General features: G+C 39.9%; 1 protein-coding gene across 8 annotated transcripts in view; it reads left to right on the top strand.

Moving 5' to 3' along the window:
• The window catches only part of trdn (triadin), a 65,595-nt gene extending 61,745 nt beyond the window's left edge, over positions 1-3,850 (top strand). For all 8 annotated transcript variants that reach the window (XM_060866228.1, XM_060866225.1, XM_060866224.1 and 5 more), the window contains one exon: positions 769-3,850. In XM_060866228.1, coding sequence (XP_060722211.1) covers positions 769-938 — 170 coding nt within the window. In that variant the 3' untranslated portion in view covers positions 939-3,850. The remainder of the gene's footprint in view (positions 1-768) is intronic.
• The last annotated feature ends 15,114 nt before the right edge of the window (positions 3,851-18,964 follow it).

Genomic DNA, 18,964 nt, shown 5'->3' with positions numbered 1-18,964 from the left:
TTTAAAAATATCTCCTCTCATTTTTTTTACTGGAGAAAAAGTTACCAATTTACTCCCAAATTTGCCATTTGGCAATTCCCTTAAAAAAAAGTTTTATTTCCTCTCATTGTCTCTCCTGCTGCATACATTAACTCACAGACACCAATGAGTGCTTAGAGTCACTCTTACTAATGGGGAAAGAATTAAAATAATAATAAAATAAATAATAAATTAATCTTAATCCTATGCACATGAAGCAATATCATGACCTTGTTGTATTAATAATATATTTGGGCTTCATGAAACTGTATGCATAAATAACGTTTCTTACCTATCCTACCTTTGTGGTTAAAGAAAAGTGCTTGAAAAATGTGTGAAAATGTTGAAAATGTCAAATCCGGTTTCTTATACTTCTTAAAATATGTCAACCTCAAAGCTTATTTGCATGATTTGAATGAAGAGCCTTAAAATTGATTGTAAAAAATTGTAAAATTGATTGTAACCAAATATGAGTAACTTTCCCCAGGTAAAGATTGTCATAGTCTTGAGCCTTTAGATTTGAGCCACTGATTTTTGCAAAAAGAGACTGTAGACAATAAAACCACTTGAATGTCAACGATCACTAACCAGTGAAAATGAACTTGAAATAAATTAAATGATGCTATACAAAATCAATCCAACTATTGCACCCTACCTCTCTCTCTCTCTCTCTCTCTCTCTCACTCACTCACTCACTCACTCACTCACTCACTCACACACACACACACACACTTTCTCCCTTCTTCACAGGCAAGATCCCTTACTTCCAGTGTGTACTAGTGGGTGGAAAAGCCAGCCAATATCCACTACGTCCGTTATCTCAAGCTACGACTCCTGCTATTAACCCGGCCATGATGAGAGCCATGATGGAGCAGAGAGCCAACGTGCTCGAGCAGAAAGCCCGGCCAGCAGGGCAGTAACTCCGAAAGGCTGATTTTTGTGAAATTCTTTATGAAAGCTGCTGCTGATGCTCTCACATGGTGCTAGTCTCTTTATCAAACTTTGAACGTAATTCTAACCAACACTAAACACCTGAGAGTCTTTTTTAAAAATTATTATTGTCTTATGGGTTTTGGAGCCAATAAACTATTCCTTTGTAAACGGCCATATCAGTTAATCCAGGGACAGGTAAAGAAATTATTTATGGCAAAGTTGAAGCAGTGTTTACACGACAATATTGTACACAAAAATACAGATGCATTAAGAATCACATGGTATAATATATACATTTACATTGCATATAACGCTTAAGAGTAATTTTTTTCAGTTACATTCAATGCTGAGTTTCCAGAAAGCATCAACACAGCATGAATGGTAGAGCGAGCATCCCATCCAACTCTGTCTACCAGTTAAAACGATCTTAAATTTTCAATGCTTTTGGGAAACTGGCTCCAGGTCTGTTTACAGTACATGTGTGGACGTTTTGAAGAAACCTTGTTTTAATAGTCAACATAAGACTATATTACAGAGGATAACATCTAGACTTGAAAATATACAATCAATGATTTGCTCAATAAATATTTATTTACATAGGCAGTTACAGCAGTGTATTAGAATGGCATAGTAGATTTGTTACTGCTTGGCCTGAAAAAGATTCACCTGTATGCAATGGAGATATCTCTTGCCACAGGTCATTTCCTTTGTATCATTGTAACACGTGCCTGTAAAAGCTGTCATATTACTGCAGGTAACATTTATTAAAATAAAAATAGACAAGTAAAATTGTTGAGTAAAATCAGAAGAAATTCACACATACACATGTTTTACCCCTGCAAAGTCTCAGTTTATTCTTCAGGTATAAATCAGTCACGAACATTGAATTCATTGAACATGAAAATGATCAAGGACAAAAATGTATAGTTACAAAAAACTGAGGATTATAAGTCTGATTTTAATGAAAATATAAAGTATATACAGTAATGGAAATGTAAAGTAACTACAGTACAGTATGTGTCATTGTTAAACATTTATAGGCATCTAGTATTCATAGTGCATTGTAAGCATATTGTATATGTGTCACGTAGCGTCCGTAACATTCATTACAGATGCAACCTTAGCCTGGCAAAAACGGAATTGTAAGTTGGGTGTTTTCAAATTGTTAAAAGTCTCTGTATTCGCAGTATGCTTAAGAATTTACAGAGTAACACTATCTGCATTTTTTTTTAAATATCTGTCTTTCTGTAGTATGTTTCTATATCACATGACCTGGAAGCCTGTTTGTGTTCGTAGAAAAGAGGAAATGTTTCTCCTCTAATCATATGCTGTTAAAAGCACAAAAACTGCAAATGAAAAAGTCAATATTTATTATTTAACTATTATATTCATATAGGGTAGTTATATATGTTAGTTTGACTCAAAAATACAGGTAAAAACATCTCCCTGCATTTAATAATAATATATTATATATAAAGGCCCACTTTAAAGTTTGCAATTGAACACCTAATTAATAAATTTATAATGCACTATGACTAGAGGATTCATAAGAAAATTAACTTATATATAATCATATACTAGAATATATCATTTAAGGTCCACTGATCACATTTATCGTGATTGTTTTGAAGAACCTGTCTTACATAACACCTTCTTAAATAAGAAAATGTTTAGCAGAAGCTGCTTTGAATTGTTTCTATGACCAATAGAGTGGCCTGGTGTTAGCTCAATGTTTCTATCAGCACTGTCACACTCCTGGAACTGTCACACTTCCACCATGTGCAAGGTCTAAAAAAAAATCAGGAGTAAATTTTGACTTGATTTCTTTTATTGTCTTATTCAAGAATTGACCTTCTGTCTGTATACAAGGGGGTCACTGAACTCAGAATATCAGCTTGCATGTTAAAGTTTCATTATCATGTGGATGGACAGATGGATGGATGGATGGAAGGGTGGATGGATGGATGGATGGATGGATTGGTAGATGGATGGATGGATGGATGGATGGATGGATTGGTAGATGGATGGATGAGTGGATGGTTTGGTGGATGGATGGATGGATGGATGGATGGATGGGTGGATGGATGGATAGATGGGTGGAAGGATGGATGGATAAGGAACAAAAAGCTGTAATCATGTGCGATTGTTTGCCTTCATATAATATGGAAACAGCAGCACTAATGTAGAATGTAAACGTACATGGAAGTTTTGATAATCACTGGGCCAGTGTGCTGTAACAGAATGACTGAGAGGAGGAAAGTAGGCCACAGGAATAATCTTACTGCTGTGTGCTGGTTTCTCCTTCTGAGCTCTCCAGATGATGGCTGAGCTTTAGGAATTCCAGCCATGATTGTCTGAATTAACTGAAGTATCAGTGAAAAACAGGTTTTTAGCCAAATTATTTAACTTCTGAGTATATCTATTTTTAATATACAATTTTTTTTCCATATGTACAATAATTGTCATTTTGTTTTTTATTTTGTTATATAGTAAGCAATGCTATCATTGACTAGTGGATACTCAGGATTTCATTTCATTTAACAGGGATAACATTTAATATTTGCAGCTTGAGCTTTTTTTTCTTTGCATGATAACTATTTTGCTGTAGATTTATCTATTTAAAGGCATGTTGGCACATTTTGGATTGAAACATCAATATCAGAATTCAGCATTTTCCCCAATTTATAATATATAATAATTGTGTTGCCCTGATGTTTTTTTTTTCCATGAATTGGATGTGTTTAATATATTGAAATATTGAAATATTTTAAAACATGGCTTGATTTAGAGTCGCTTAAGATTGGTCTTCTGTAACTCAATAAAGAAATGATGACTTAATAGGACTGAGAATATAAAATGTATCACTATAATTTTGTCATGGTCATGCTATGGCAATGTAAAAAGGTTTGTTTCAATGTAAAGAAGTTTGTTTCAATAAAATGTATAAAAAAAACTGTTGACTGTTGGAACATCATTGTAGTGTGCTTATATTATACATAATAATGTAATTATAATCTCGCACGTTCAGCAATCTAATCAGCCAATCAGACAGCAGTGGAACATGACAAAGGTCAACATTCATATCAAATATCAAAAATAAGGGAACATGTGATCTCTGCAATCCTAATCATGGCATGCTTGTTGGTGCTAGATGAGCTGGTGAGCATATCAGAAATCTGCAAGACAAAAAAAATGTTTAGAGTTTACCAAGAATGGAGCACAAAAAAAAAACCTTGAGTGACACCTTGTTGATTAGAGGCTTTTTACACCTGGTCACTTCATGCGTTTTCTGTGATCGAATAGTTATCCAATCGTAAAAAGACCAGGTCTAGACGTCCTCCGAAACCTTTTTGATACGGATATAAATCCTTCAGGAGGTGGACTGGGACGCATTTCAGATGAAACTGGACAGGTGTAAATGAATGTGGTTGTTCAAGCCACATACGTCAGCATTATACTCCTCCCAAACGGAAGTGATCCTTCACCCAGGTGTCTCTTCGGGTCTTAAAATGCACTGCTGCCACCAGCGAAAATGCAGCAAACAGTAAATGCTGTTTTTTGTAGCATAACTGTCGTAACAAGTTTTTTCGTCTTCTTTTTGATTGCATTCTGAAAACAAAGCGTGTTCCATTTCAATTACCCCGGAAATGAGGTAAAATATATTTGCATTTTGGGCAAGAGTAGAAAGATCGGATCGATATCCGATTCGCCAAGACGCATCTATGTGGCCTAATGTAAATGGAACAGTTTTAACAAATCAGATAGCTATCGGGTTAGAGAAAACACATGAAGTGACCAGGTGTAAAAAGGCCCATAGAGAGCACTCAGGAAAACAGCTAGACTGGTTTGAGAATGTTTGATGTGAACATTACCTGCTGCTCTGCTCCTACACAATTAGCTGACTAGGTTGTTGCATGGATGATCAGGTGTTCCTAATTGGCTGGTGTGTATATCAAACATTAAATATATATCATGTGTCTGTTTCACTCTGGAGTTTCACCTTATACTTTATATGACTCCTTTTCCACTACTTTGTCTAGTCAGCTTATTTTCAGCATTTTCTACCACATTTCATTCCAGAGAATTTCTCAGCTGTTTCTTCGCCTCCTGTTTTAACTCAATTAAATACGCTGACTTACTGAGCAGAAAACGAAGCAGATGATTTCATTTTAAGAGAGCATTGCTCTAATTTATTTAAACTCTGCCTCTCAGCCCATATCCTTTATACTGTAAGTGGTATAAAAATAGTCAACTATTTTTAGGATAAATTCTCTATCTACATATTCTCTAGCTAAAATAAATATACTCTTAGCTGTGGTGTGTGACTTTGGTCCTCAGTTTTTTAAGCAGTGCAATCAGGACATCAGCTGATGAATGTGTATATGTGGGTCAACACAAGGACTGAATTAGAGCAAAAGATACAGCAAGGGACAAATCAGTAATACAAGCACCTAGACTACAAAGATTTTAGCAGTTGTGTAGAGAAAACGTTCAACCACCAAAGAATTTTTTATTTGGTGTGTATTTTTAAACTTAAACTTTAATGCTTTAATAATAGCCTGAGCTACTTGTTCCAAATCCTTCCAGCTGCTGCACTACACACATCAGCAAATTTGAGTTCTGGTTGATGGTACAATGTTAATTTCACTAGGTGGTAGATAGGTATAGACTGTTTAATATACTCAAAAATATTCCAAAATATTATTTTAAAAAAATATACGGTATTACATTGTTAGTTTCCAAGTTCAGTCAATAGAGCTTTTCACACTTGAAATAGTAAACTGCACTTTGAACCTAATCTCTCTCTCTCTCTCTCTCTCTCTCTGTTTATCTCTCTCGAGCTATACATGGCACTCCCAAGCTCTCAGTGTTTTGAGTTCCACTGTGACTGCTTCATATTTCCGGTCCTACCTGATCCATCCTAACACCCTAACCCTGGTTGGAGACTCCTCACTTGATGGTGAACTCTGCTGGGATAGGTTTTCATGGACAGCCCATGACCCATGGGATTGCTTTGGACAGAATTACTAAGAGACTATAACTCAGTCTTTGAATTGCCATTGTGTCTGTCAGCTTTGTGCTCCGGTCTTGAAGACTTTGAAGACTTTGGCACGAAGGAGTTAGTGTTGTAATGAACTCAGAAATTTCACTGACCTACTAGTTTTTCAGGAGCTCTTGGTTGCACAATTCCATTCAACTACAAAATGTTGTAGAAAGGACATTATTTAAATTTACATTATTTACTGTCCAGTGTCACCCAAATGAGGATGAGGTTCCTTTATGAGTCTGGTTCCTCTCAAGGTTTCTTCCTTATATCATCTCAGGGAGTTTTTTCTCACCACCATCACCACAGGTTTGATCAGTAGAGATAAATGTTATAGAAAAATTAATTATTAATTTCAAACTTTACAATTTTTATTCTGTTTCTATGCTTCTGAAAAGCTGCTTTGAGACAATGTCAAGGGTTAAAAGCAAAATACAAATAAATTGTATTGAATTCAATGCTCCCAGCACTCTCTCAATCAAGCTGATGAGTCTCCTTTTCACCAGCCTTCCTGCTTCCTCTCCAGTTTAGATTGTCTGATTTACACCATACCCATTTCTACAAACTGCTGCTTTGAGTAGATGATGTGACTGTGACACAGTCTCGGGTAGACCAGAAAGTCCCTAGAGTTAAATGTACAGTAGTTCAGTATCAGGCTGACTGTGTGAAGATGTTTCACTGAGCTTTAGATGAGTGAAAAGAGAGACTGTACAGCATATGTCAGGGAGCACCCTGCTACGTCTCCCGTGCACACCCCACCCACTAGGAGCTCCTCGAGTAGCTCCTCCACTAGGAGCTCCTACCTTGCTGCAGGTATTTGTGTTTACTCTGCCTAGTTTGTTTCTGATTAAACTTTGTTTGCTGTTACTTCGGCTTCCGCCTCCGTTTCCGCATAACAGAATAAAGGACCCCCGAAAGGAACACACGAAATAATAAATAAATATATAAATAAATAAATAAATAAAAACGCTATGCAAACGCAACCAAGCCCCTCTTCCGACACGGTTCGGGATGTCATCTCCGCCCTCTGAACCGCTTTCTCGTCCGCCGCTGCTCACCAGAACCCGCCCGCGCCCACCGGCAGTTCGATGGCGCTTCCAGCCACCTTCTCGTTGAATGCCGCGGATTCCTGCTCCAGGTCAGCCTGTATGTTGAGATGCACCCGCCGCGGTTTCCTACCGAACGTGCGAAGGTGCCGTTTATCATCTCCCTCCTCTCCAGGAGAGCGCTGGCATGGGCGCAGTCGCTGTTGGAGGCTGCCAGCCGCATAACGTTCACCGAGCACTTCAGGGAGGTGTTCTGCGCCGCTTCCGGGACCCTCTCCGCTGCTTCCGGGACCCTCTCCGCGGCCAACCAGCTACTCAGAATACGTCAGGGGCGGGACTGTATCACCGCACCCTGGCTGCCTCCATTAGCTGGAACGAGACGGCACTACTCGGCGTGTATCAGCGGGATCTAGCACCGGAGATCCAACAGGCGATGGCGGTACACGATGACTCTGTGGGGCTGGAGGAGTTCATACGGAGGTCCATTGGGCTCTCACAACGACTGGCAGCGTGTCCTCACACCCCTCCTCAGGTCACCGGCGCTTCGAGTCTCGCCTCCTCCCCTGATCCGGAACTGATGCAGCTGGGTTCACAGAGGTTGTCCCGTAGGGAGAGGAATGGCCGCCGGACAGCTGGAAGATGCCGGTATTGCAGGAGGCCAGGCCACTCCCTCTCGAGATGCCCCGCTCGTCCTTCACGTCCGTCGGTGAGTACAGTCAAGCTCCCAGCCGACATCTCGCCTCTATCCAAACTCACCACAACCTTCATAACCCCCGCTCTCTCTATCTCCGTGTGCGCTCTAGTCGACTCCGGCTCAGCAGGGAACTTCATCTCTCAGGCCTGCCTCGACCGTGTACGGCTCCCCAGAGAGAGGAGCGCCCAGGACCTGGTGGTCCAAACCATCCAGGGGCGTCCACTGGGCCGAAGTTGGGTGAAGCACTGCGCACCGATCATCACGCTGCAGGTGGGATTGTTTCATCAGGAGGAGATCCGATTCTTGGTGCTGGAGAGCTCCACGGTCAGCGTGAACCAAGGGAGGCCGTGGCTACAACAACACGCCCCGAGGTGTTCCTGGGACCCCTGCGACATCCTTGAGTGGAACCCTCACTGTAAGGAGCACTGCCTCACCCAGCTGCCATCCAGAAACCACAGGGCCACTGTGGGGGCCACTCGGGTGGAGGAAGCCACAGCCCCCTCACGGTTACAGGTCCCAGAGTGCTACCAGGAGTTCCAGGACGTGTTTTGCTCACGGGCAGCCACTTGCCTCCCCCCTCACTGGCCCTGGGACTGCAGCATCGACCTGGTTCCTAACTCTAAGTTGCCCAAGGGTCGGGTGTATCCCCTGTCGGCACCCGAACAACATGCAATGGAGGAATATATCCAGCAGGCACTCCACCAGGGGTTTATCACACACTCCTCCTCCCCGGCTGCCTCCAGCTTCTTTTTTGTAGGAAAGAAGGACGGCGGGCTTCGTCCCTGTATCGACTACAGGCAGCTGAACACTCAGGTCATTCCTCTCCCTTACCCCCTCCCGCTGGTGCCATCTGCACTGGAGGACCTAAGGGAGGCGAGGGTGTTCACAAAGCTCGACCTCCGCAGCGCATACAACCTGATGCGTATCAGAAAGGGAGACGAGTGGAAGACCGCCTTCATCACGCCGGCAGGCCACTACCAGTACCGGGTCATGCCGTACAGGCTCTCCATCTCTCCAGCAGTCTTCCAGGGCTTCATGAATGAGGTGTTTCGGCCATACCTCCAGAGGTACGTCATGGTATACATTGATGACATCCTTATCTACTCAAGGAACCTGGAGGAGCACCGGAGGTACGTTCGTGTCGTCCTGGAGGTACCGCGCTCCCACCGGCTATACCTCAACAGCTCCAAATGCGAATTCCACCGCTCTAAGATCCACTTCCTGGCGTACGTCATCAGTGCAGAGGGCATACAGATGGATGAGGGGAAGGTGAAAGCCGCAAGGGACTGGCCGGTCCCTGAGTCCATCAAGGAGCTCCAGCGATTCCTGGGCTTCGCCAACTTCTACCACCGGTTCATCAAGGGGTACAGCCAAGTCACCGCTCCCCTCATGTCTCTTCTCCAGGGGAAGGTGAAGACCCTGAGATGGACCCCAGAGGCCCAGGAGGCCTTTTTTGAGCTCCGACAGCGCTTCTGTCAGGCTCCCGTGCTGCGCCATCCGGATCCACGAAAGCCATTTGTGGTGGAGGTGGATGCATCCTCGACCCGCGTCGGCGCCACTCTCTCGCAGTGGTCAGGAACCCCTCGACGGCTACACCCCTGCGCCTTCTACTCTCACAAGCTTTCCGCCGCTGAACGGAACTACGACATCGGTAACCAGGAGCTCCTGGCCATCAAACTGGCCCTAGAGGAGTGGAGACACTGGCTGGAGGGGGCCGAGCACCCGTTTACGGTGGTCACAGAACACAAGAACCTGCAGTACCTGCGGGAGGCCCGGAGGCTCAATCCCAGACAGGCTCGCTGGGCCCTCTTTTTCACCCGGTTCCTCTTCCACATCACATACCGGGCCAGAGCACAAAACGGCAAGGCCGATGCCCTCTCCCGGATGTTCAGACACGAGGAGCCCAGTGACCCAGAACCCATCCCTCCCCCTGCACTCATTCTGGGTCCTATCCTCTGGGACCTCGACCAGGAGATCCGGGCGGCCACTTGCCAGGAGCCCGCTCCAGAGGGCTGCCCTGAGGGATGTGTCTACGTCCCCACCCCCTGTCGGCGTGGGCTCATCCAGGGGATCTGGTGTGGCTGTCCACGAGGGACCTCAGGTTACCCTGTCGCAAGCTGAGCCCTCGGTTCATCGGGCCATTCAAGGTGGCCGGTCAGATCAGCGACGTGGTGTACCGGCTGGAGCTGCCACCCAGGTACCGCATTCACCCCACCTTTCATGTGTCTTTACTCAAGCCCTGTGTTTCGCCGGTGTCTCTCCCCCCAGGTGACCCCGCGGTGCCCGCCCAGCCGGACGTCGTAGACCAGCCCGGGGTTTATGCGGTTCATGACATCTTGGACTCCCGTCGGCGCTGGGGTCGCCTCGAATACCTGGTGGACTGGGAGGGGTACGGCCCGGAGGAGCGTGCCTGGGTGGCCCATCAGGACGTGCTGGACCCTGCGCTGCTGGCGGACTTCCACGCCGCGCACCCTGGCCGCCCGTCACCCCGTGCCAGGGGCAGGCCTTGTCGCGGCATTGGGGTGTCGGGTGCCACCCCTGGGAGAGGGGGTGGTGTCAGGGAGCACCCTGCTACGTCTCCTGTGCGCGCCCCGCCCACTAGGAGCTCCTCGCCAGCATACTAACCACACACACCTGACACTCATCTACACACTCATTTCACCGCCTATAAATACACTCATGTCACACACTCTCTCCGTCCTTTATTATCGGTATTGCTTCCGGACTTACGCTGAGTGGATTACTTACCCACGATTCCAGCCCAGTGCCGCGCTTCTCCTAAACGCGCACCTTCACTTTCTCTCACGGACTGCCTCTCGTCAGTTTCGGACATTGTGGGCCGCGCCCTCCGAGCGCACCACCGGATTATTCCTGTGTTTGCTGCAGGTATTTGTGTTTGCTCTGCCTAGTTTGTTTCCGATTAAACTTTGTTTGCTGCTACTTCGGCTTCCACCTCCGTTTCCGCATAACAGCATAGTAGAATAAAAAATACAGCTGGAAATGTAATAAGAAGAATATTTTACTCAGTGTGAATCATCCAGTGTGGTACTGGGTTGCTGGAGAAAGCAGGAACCAGTTTGCATGCTTAAGGTCACATGACACACTGCAGTGGCTGTCATACTAAATTATTTAGGAGGACAGAGATTTGCTGCAGCGTGTGGTCCATTGTATGCCCTGAGCATGAGTGGATGCTTCATCTAAAGGCTATCTGGGTAAGAAGGAAGGATTCTGCTAAAGAAATGCCAAATATACTGTACAGATAATAGTAATGAGAAGATATTCTCTACTTTCCTTTTCTTCTTATTCATTATACGTGATCCAAATCTTTCTTTGTTGTTATAACTCAGCCAATAAAACCTACCAAGTAAATTTGTCTGTAATAAAAACAAAGGAAAAAAACTCTGATTTATAAGAACAGATGATACTGTAACACACTCAGTAAAAAAAGGTTTCACATTGAAGCCTTTATTTATTTTGTCACATATACATTACAGCACAGTAAAGTTCTTTCTGTGCATATCACAACTTTTGGAGGTTGGGATCGAAGCACAGGGTCAGCTATAATGCCTCACCCATGGAGCAGTGAGGGTTAAGGATCTTGCTCCAATCCCCAACAACTGGAGGTTGGCAGTGCTGAGGTTTAAACCCCGATCCTCAACCCAGAGTCTTAACCACTTGAGCCACCACTGTATGATATTTAAATGAAGGTAAAGTATTTGTGATATTTATATACTGTATATTGCATTCCCCAGTCTAAAAGCTTTTATTTTTCGGACCTACCTGATCCATCCTGACGCCCTACCCCTGGTTGGAGTCTTGTCACTTTGGTGGTGCACTCTGCTGAAGATAGATCTGCATGGACAGCCTGTGACCCATGAGAATGCTGTGGCTAGAACCACTTAGAGATTATCACACACTTTGAACTGACATTCCGTTGGTCAGCTTTTGCCCTGGTCTTCATCAGTGAACATTTGAAGACTGGCAGGAAGGCATTAGTCTTAATTCTGTAATGAACTCAGAAATGACTCTGAGCTCTTGGTGTCTACAACATGCATTCATTCATTCATTCATCTTCTACCGCTTATCCGAACTACCTCGGGTCACAGGGAGCCTGTGCCTATCTCAGGCGTCATCGGGCATCAAGGCAGGATACACCCTTGACGGAGTCCCAACCCATCGCAGGGCACACACACTCATTCACTCACGCAATCACACACTAGAGACAATTTTTCCAGAGATGCCAATCAACCTACCATGCATGTCTTTGAACCGGGGGAGGAAACCGGAGTACCCGGAGGAAACCCCCGAGGCACAGGGAGAACATGCAAACTCCACACACACAAGGTGGAGGTGGGAATCGAACCCCAACCCTGGAGGTGTGAAGCGAATGTGCTAACCACTAAGCCACCGTGCCCCCTGTCTACAACATTCAGAAAATATTATTATTTTATATTATATTATATATCTTATATATAATTATTATATATATAATACATTATTTTATTGTCATATTTACAATTTCTGTGTATGAGTTACAGTATGTATAAAGGCATTACAGTATAAGTAGTGTTCTAAGCAATTTATCACACCAGAAAATCAGTAAATTTATCAGTAATTCACATCTTATTACACCAACTTATATAGATATTCTATTTAAACAATACTTAAAACTTAAAGTCAAATAATATTGGTCACATACACAGTCAAATACAGTACAACATGCAGCAAAATGTTTTTTTTTTTTTTTACAATTTTTAATTTTTATTTATTTATTTATTTATTTATTTATTTTGGGTGGGGGGGTAAAATACAATACAATTAAGTAAAATTAAATGAAATGAAACAGATAAAAAATAGATAAGATAAAAGAGATCGAAGAAGGTACAATTCAATTAGCTGTGCAAAAATAAAGTAATGGGAAATGAAATGAGGTGAATTGACCAGTGGAAGATAAATAGACAAAATTTAAGAATGCAGCATATGAAAATGATTCAGTGACATATAAAACATGGTGATATGAATATAAAATGACTGTGATGAGTAACTGTTCATCTGTTCATGTGCATATGCATTAACAAACGTTTAACAGTTTATGAATGCATTATTATCGCTGCTATGAACTTATTAACACAAAGTCTATAATGACTTATTATTTACATATGATGCTATATTTGAGCCACACATCAGATCTATTGTTAAAAATCACTCCACAATATAGCTTGTTCACACTTGTTAACTCTTTGTCCAATGCCCTGTTTATTGGAATATGATCCAAGGCCATAATCAGACTACAATACATGCAAAACAGCTCAAGTCATACATAAGCTGCACTGGCTATCTGGAGTATCTAGGATTCAGTATAAAATCATTCGACTAAGATTTAAAGCCTTGTTCCTCACTCATAGCCTCATGCCTTCTTAACAATCTGAGCTCCTCTATCATTACATCATGTTCACAGACTCTCAGGTTCTTTATTTCTACAGTATTTGTTTTTTTTTCAAATAATTGAAATAATTATATCATTCCTCTTTTTATTGTTTTGTTTAATGTCTGTTGTTTATTTATTTATATTTTTTTATTTATTATAAATGAATATGTATTATTATTATTATTATTATTATTAATTTATAATAAAGAAAAAAATAAATAAATAAACAACAGACATTAAACAAAGCAGCCTTTATAGAGACTATTATTAAAACTTTATAATAATGATGTTTTATTCTAAAAGCAGTGAATTTCACTAAAGCTTCTTGCTATTATGACAGCCAAAAAAATTTAAATAAATCCTCAGTACTCTGACACAATTATACCGTTATACAAATATTATTTATTTTTATTAAAAAAGCAAGAACAGCAAAAAAATGTGTCAAAGTCAATAGTAAATAAACGGTCAGCATTTTGTCTTGCAGGATGAGTTCTGTGTGAGACAAAGTTACATTTTTCTGCATGAAAGACATAAAATCTACATGCTAATGATCATTGTTTGAGTTTATTATGAGTTTATTGGTTATCGGTATTTTATCTTCACATGATGTCAGTTTTGTTGTTCAGAAGCTGTTCATGAGAGATAGTTGGACATTTGACATCTCCACTCTCCACAAACTCAGTAAAGATGGTTAATATTTACAAACCAGGGCAACCATGACTGCCCTGTGTACAGTCGATAGTTCAAACCCCAAACCTTTGCTTACATAACAGTTTAAAATGAGCTTTTTCCAGATCATCAGGAGGAGTCGTCTGATTACTGTGTAGTGTAAAAAAAGCATTAGAAAACTCGGATTCCAGATCATTCCTGGACAAATATGATTGTTTAGGCATAGAGTTTAGTTATGGCAAGTGTATTGTGGGCTGAAAGTGCACCATTTGAGAGAGCGATGTTTATAGTTTTAAATGGCATTTGGAATCCCAAAAATGGCCAAATGCGTCCAGTGTTTGTGCAGTGTTTCAGTATCACGGCATTCAGAGTATACATCCGATTGCCATATGACATAGTAAGTAGGTCATTTCCCATGTAGGAGCGGACAAATACTGAGAAGTAAGAGTATAGGTAGTATCTAAATGTTAATTAAAAGTTATTGTCTGTTTTCCCTTGGCTGCTCCCTGTTTGGGGTTGCGCCAGCAGATTATCCAAACTGGATATTTAATTTTGGCACAGGTTTTACACTGAATGCCCTTCCTAACACAACCCTCCCATTTTATCTGGGCTTGGGACCAACAGTAAGTTGGAGTTAATTTAAGAGTTAATTCTTCGGTAGCTGGGTTGGATTCCGATCCAGAAATTTAGCCCTTACCGTGGTGTGGGATCCTGCCGCTGGACCATCAGGAACTTTAATTAACTATGGAGTCAAAAATCTTCTTGTCTTTAAGTCAGAAGGTACTGTATCAATACATAAAATCCTTATTGGAAACCTTCTTCACTGATTAAACTCTAATATTCTGGACACATCTTCATTTTGGCAGTGTTAAGACAGATGAGATAAAAAATAAAATCTTCCTACTGTGAGTATTTGAATACAAATATATGTATGAATACTGTATGGATACTGGATGGATATTGTATATATGATAATAATATGAGTTTGTGGTAAACAGTGTGAAGGTGTGAGGATTACCAGAAATCTTTTTAAAAAGAGAATAAAAACAAAAACCAAAGAAAGAAGTATCATGGCATTTGAGATTTGTAATACAGGAATACTTCACAATGTAAAAATGTAAGGGAATGTTATTACTTGTAAATTTATGTTGAGAAAAAGCTTTCTTCAACTGCTCTTCTCAAGAGACACCACAGCAGACGACGTGATCAGCAAATTTGATTTAGAAGTTTTTACCCCAGATGCCCTTACTGATGCAACCCTTACTGATAAGAACCCTGCACCCACCCACCCCTACAGTAGGTTGGCTCCCTGTCTATGAATCAAACCCAAGCCATAAAGTCCCAATCTACCAAGATGTTAAAGTACATTAATGAAGAACAGTTAACAGAATTTCAAAAATTGTTATTTCATGGTTCAAAACTACTAAAAGAAAAACATCAAGCATCACACACAGATCTAAGAATAAAAAAACATGAGTTTAAATAAGATGTGTCAATATTTATTGGTTGTTCTGTTCGTACTTCTGTTTCAGTTACATAACTTATTTCAGCATTTTGTTTGTAACAACATGTACACTTATTTAACAACCTGATTTACACTTCCCTTTAAATCACAAGTGGTTTCCTTTCTAATACCATCCACACACTCTATGGGGTCTTTTATTAATTATAATAATCATTATATATATATATATATATATATATATATATATATATATATATATATATATATATATATATATATATATATACATTCAAGGAGTTATGCAAGTTAAATTGGCAATTTAAAAAAAAAAGCTGAGTACACAAGAAATACTGAAATATTCCTACAGCAAAGTGTGTTTAGAAAAGCAGGGAACTATTCTTTGTCTCGGTGAGTGGGATAGCTTTGGTTGTAGTGATAATACATTTTACTCACGTGAGTGCTCATAAAAAACAAGGCTCGAAATGGAGAAGATTTAAGAAACATTCCCAGTGCTTAAAAATATTTATAAAAAAAAGAACCTAGACAAGCCAGGTGCATGAGTTAATGAATAAATAACAATTTAGTGATATCTTAAACCACTGGTTCTAACCACTGGATCACTTCACAACAGCATATGAGAAGCTATATCAAGTTTACCTTCTGGGTACAAATATTTCGCATTTTAACAGAAAATAAAACAGGAAATAATACTGCCTGGTTTGAGATTAGTAAACAAAAGAGCAACAATACATTTATCAGGTACAATTTTATGTCAGTTTTCCAGGATATGACGTAATATTCTAGTCAACAAAAATGACATGCAAATTTAAAAACCTACCTACATGGCTTTACTTAAAATGAACTCAAATTTTCTTTGTCAAGTCTGCTGCATTTAACATGAATCAAAGTCTTACCTCTGACTTATCATTTTTATCTAAAAAGGGATTAAAATACAATGCATTTATAGCATTTTTAAAAAAAAAGACTAACCATTCAAACTATTCAAACTGACTGGGGTTATTTCTATACTAACCCATATACTACTGTAAATGTAGCCACCTGTCTATGCAAAATTTGCCAACCAAACCCCAACTTAATACATCATAACACCCAAAGTCTACAACTGCCAAGAACTGTTGAGGTATTAATGAACATTTTCAATCTTTTCAATTTACAAATGTTGAAGGGATTAACAACTGAAAGTAAACAACAATACAACAAGCTGTTTTTCAGAATTTAACAGAATCTGGTTTTACAAATTGATCATATTACATATTGATCAAAATGCATGAAACACACAGGTAAAGCCAAAACTCTCTCAAGCTATCGTTCTTCATTTTTTTTCTTATTGAATCGTATGCAGTAGTAAAAACTTTACAATTCTGTACCTGGATTCCTCCTGCGCCACAAGGTTTAATGTTTTCCTTGATGTGTCTTAATGAAATTCCTAGACCTAATTTCCATTTCTGAGTTTCAATGTACAACATCTATAAAGACTCATCTAAGAAACACAGGCTTAAACCATCTTCAGAGGAAATACTGAACTCCATGGTCAGGACTATTCTACTTAAAGATACGGTGCATAAATTCAAATTTAATTAACACCAAATTCAATTATAAGTGGAGAAAGCCAAAATGAGAACTATGTTGACGATGGCAAAGGCTAAGACTGCTCAAAGCAAATGTACTGCCAACGAACTTACTTGATTATGTGTGTCCTGTTATTTGTCCTGAATCAATAAATGAAGACCAACTAGCAAACCCAGAGACTTCTGCAAAAATGGGAACATATTTAGTATCCGTGTCCAATCTCTCCAATCTGGAAAGTGCCGGTGTGGGCATAGGTTTTCATTTCAACCAAACAGAAGCCACACCTGAGTCTAATGAAAGCCAAAATCAACTGATTAATCTGGTTGGAATTAAATTGATTGACTGGAATGAAAACCTTCATCCACACCGGCCCTTTGCACATAGGATAGAGACACCACTATGTTACATGGACGATCCAAACATATCACATATCATTATGGTGAAATGTAAAACTTATCAAAAATTATGCAAAATTTATTTCACATGCTTGAAAAGAATGCACTTAAGCCTACAGACTGAGAAAATAAGATCTCCTTTATGGTTCTTTAAAAGCGTAATGACTAGAGCATGCTTAAAAAGTTCTATGTAGAACCTTTCCATAAAAAGGAAACCATTAACTGTAGAGTTTTATGAAGAAGACAAAACCAAAGAACCATTTAATAAAGTGGTTCTCCAAGTAGAATCAAAGAAGCATAGGTAGGGTCTATAATTTAGTAGCAGTGATAGAAATCACAACAAACCATTTTTATGATTATAATATTTATAATTAACTGTTTTTTTATTAGATATTTGCCTGTGTTGCATCAACATAAAGCTCTGTAGCTCCAGTAAATAATGGAACTAATACTGTACATATTTAAATAATGTTCCTGAAACAAATTTGTACTTAGGAGGGTCTGTGGAAATATTTTTAAGAGTTAAAATATTAATCTTTCTAAAGCTGTTAGAAACTAGGGTTCCTCAAGGTATCGTTAGATGATTCAATGTACCTACTTACTTATAACCTACTCTGATAGAGAAACCCTTTGTTGTTGACTTTAGATTTGTTTCCCCAAAAGGGTCAAATCAAAGAACCCTTTAGTGCATTCAAATGATTTTTCTTTTTGCTCAGTTTGTTTTTTCTTAAAAGCCCTAATTGTATTTGATTAGATTAACAGGGGACATACATTGTCTTTACATGTCTCCTCTGTGTAAAAAATCACATTCAGGCAATAAATAATGACCTCAGAAGAAATAGGTCATGGTTATATGATCACGATCCTTTCACAACATGGCCTCCAAGCAGTCAGAGAGGCACTGGTGTAGAGAAAAAAATGCTCTTAATTCAGTTTGGGGCAAACCAAAATTCTAACAACAATTTGAAAAAACAATAAACACAAAGTCTTTTTTGTTTCGTAAATAAAGAAGTGTTTAAAATATTGTAAGTTAGTGAGACATGCTACTATTCTGAATACAGCAAAAAGCAATAGTCAAATTGTTTTTTCACCAATGGTCTATATAGAAAATTTTATATATATAGAAGACTATATAGAAGACCGCTAAGTTTGGCAAAAAATAAATAAATAAAATAAAAATTATGTTATAATTTGTGCCTGCAATTTTTTTAGGATAGAGAAAAACATGGACATGGCTGATCTGGTAGGAAATAAAGTCACAGAAAACTTTACCAAGGACAAGTTGTAAAATAAATCTCATTTGGGTAGAGATTAAGACTTTACACTTCAGGGTTCACGATAGAGTTCTTCTAGGGTTCTATTCATAATAGCAAAATCCATTTGGCACAGCAATTTATAAAGGCAGACACTTTGTTGTACGATTTTATATAGAGCTTTCAACAGGATTAGAAAGAACTAGCATCTTGAATGCATTTCTCAGTCTAACTTGAGAGAAATAGCGACGAATCAAATGACTAAACGATGAAAGAACCTAAACGATAGTAAGACCGTGCTGAAAATCCAGTATCCATCAGTATCCTTTCCTTGGTTTGAGAATTCGCTTCTTAAGTGTCGCATTAATATTTTATTTAATCTAATTTTAACAAATCTATTCAACAGAAACGATGATTCATCGCTGTCAG

This window comes from Tachysurus vachellii, chromosome 3 (assembly GCF_030014155.1).
Source record: "Tachysurus vachellii isolate PV-2020 chromosome 3, HZAU_Pvac_v1, whole genome shotgun sequence".
Classification (NCBI taxonomy): Eukaryota; Metazoa; Chordata; class Actinopteri; order Siluriformes; family Bagridae; genus Tachysurus; species Tachysurus vachellii.
The sequence above is the reverse complement of the archived record's forward strand: the minus strand, read 5'-3'. Positions and strand labels throughout refer to the sequence as shown.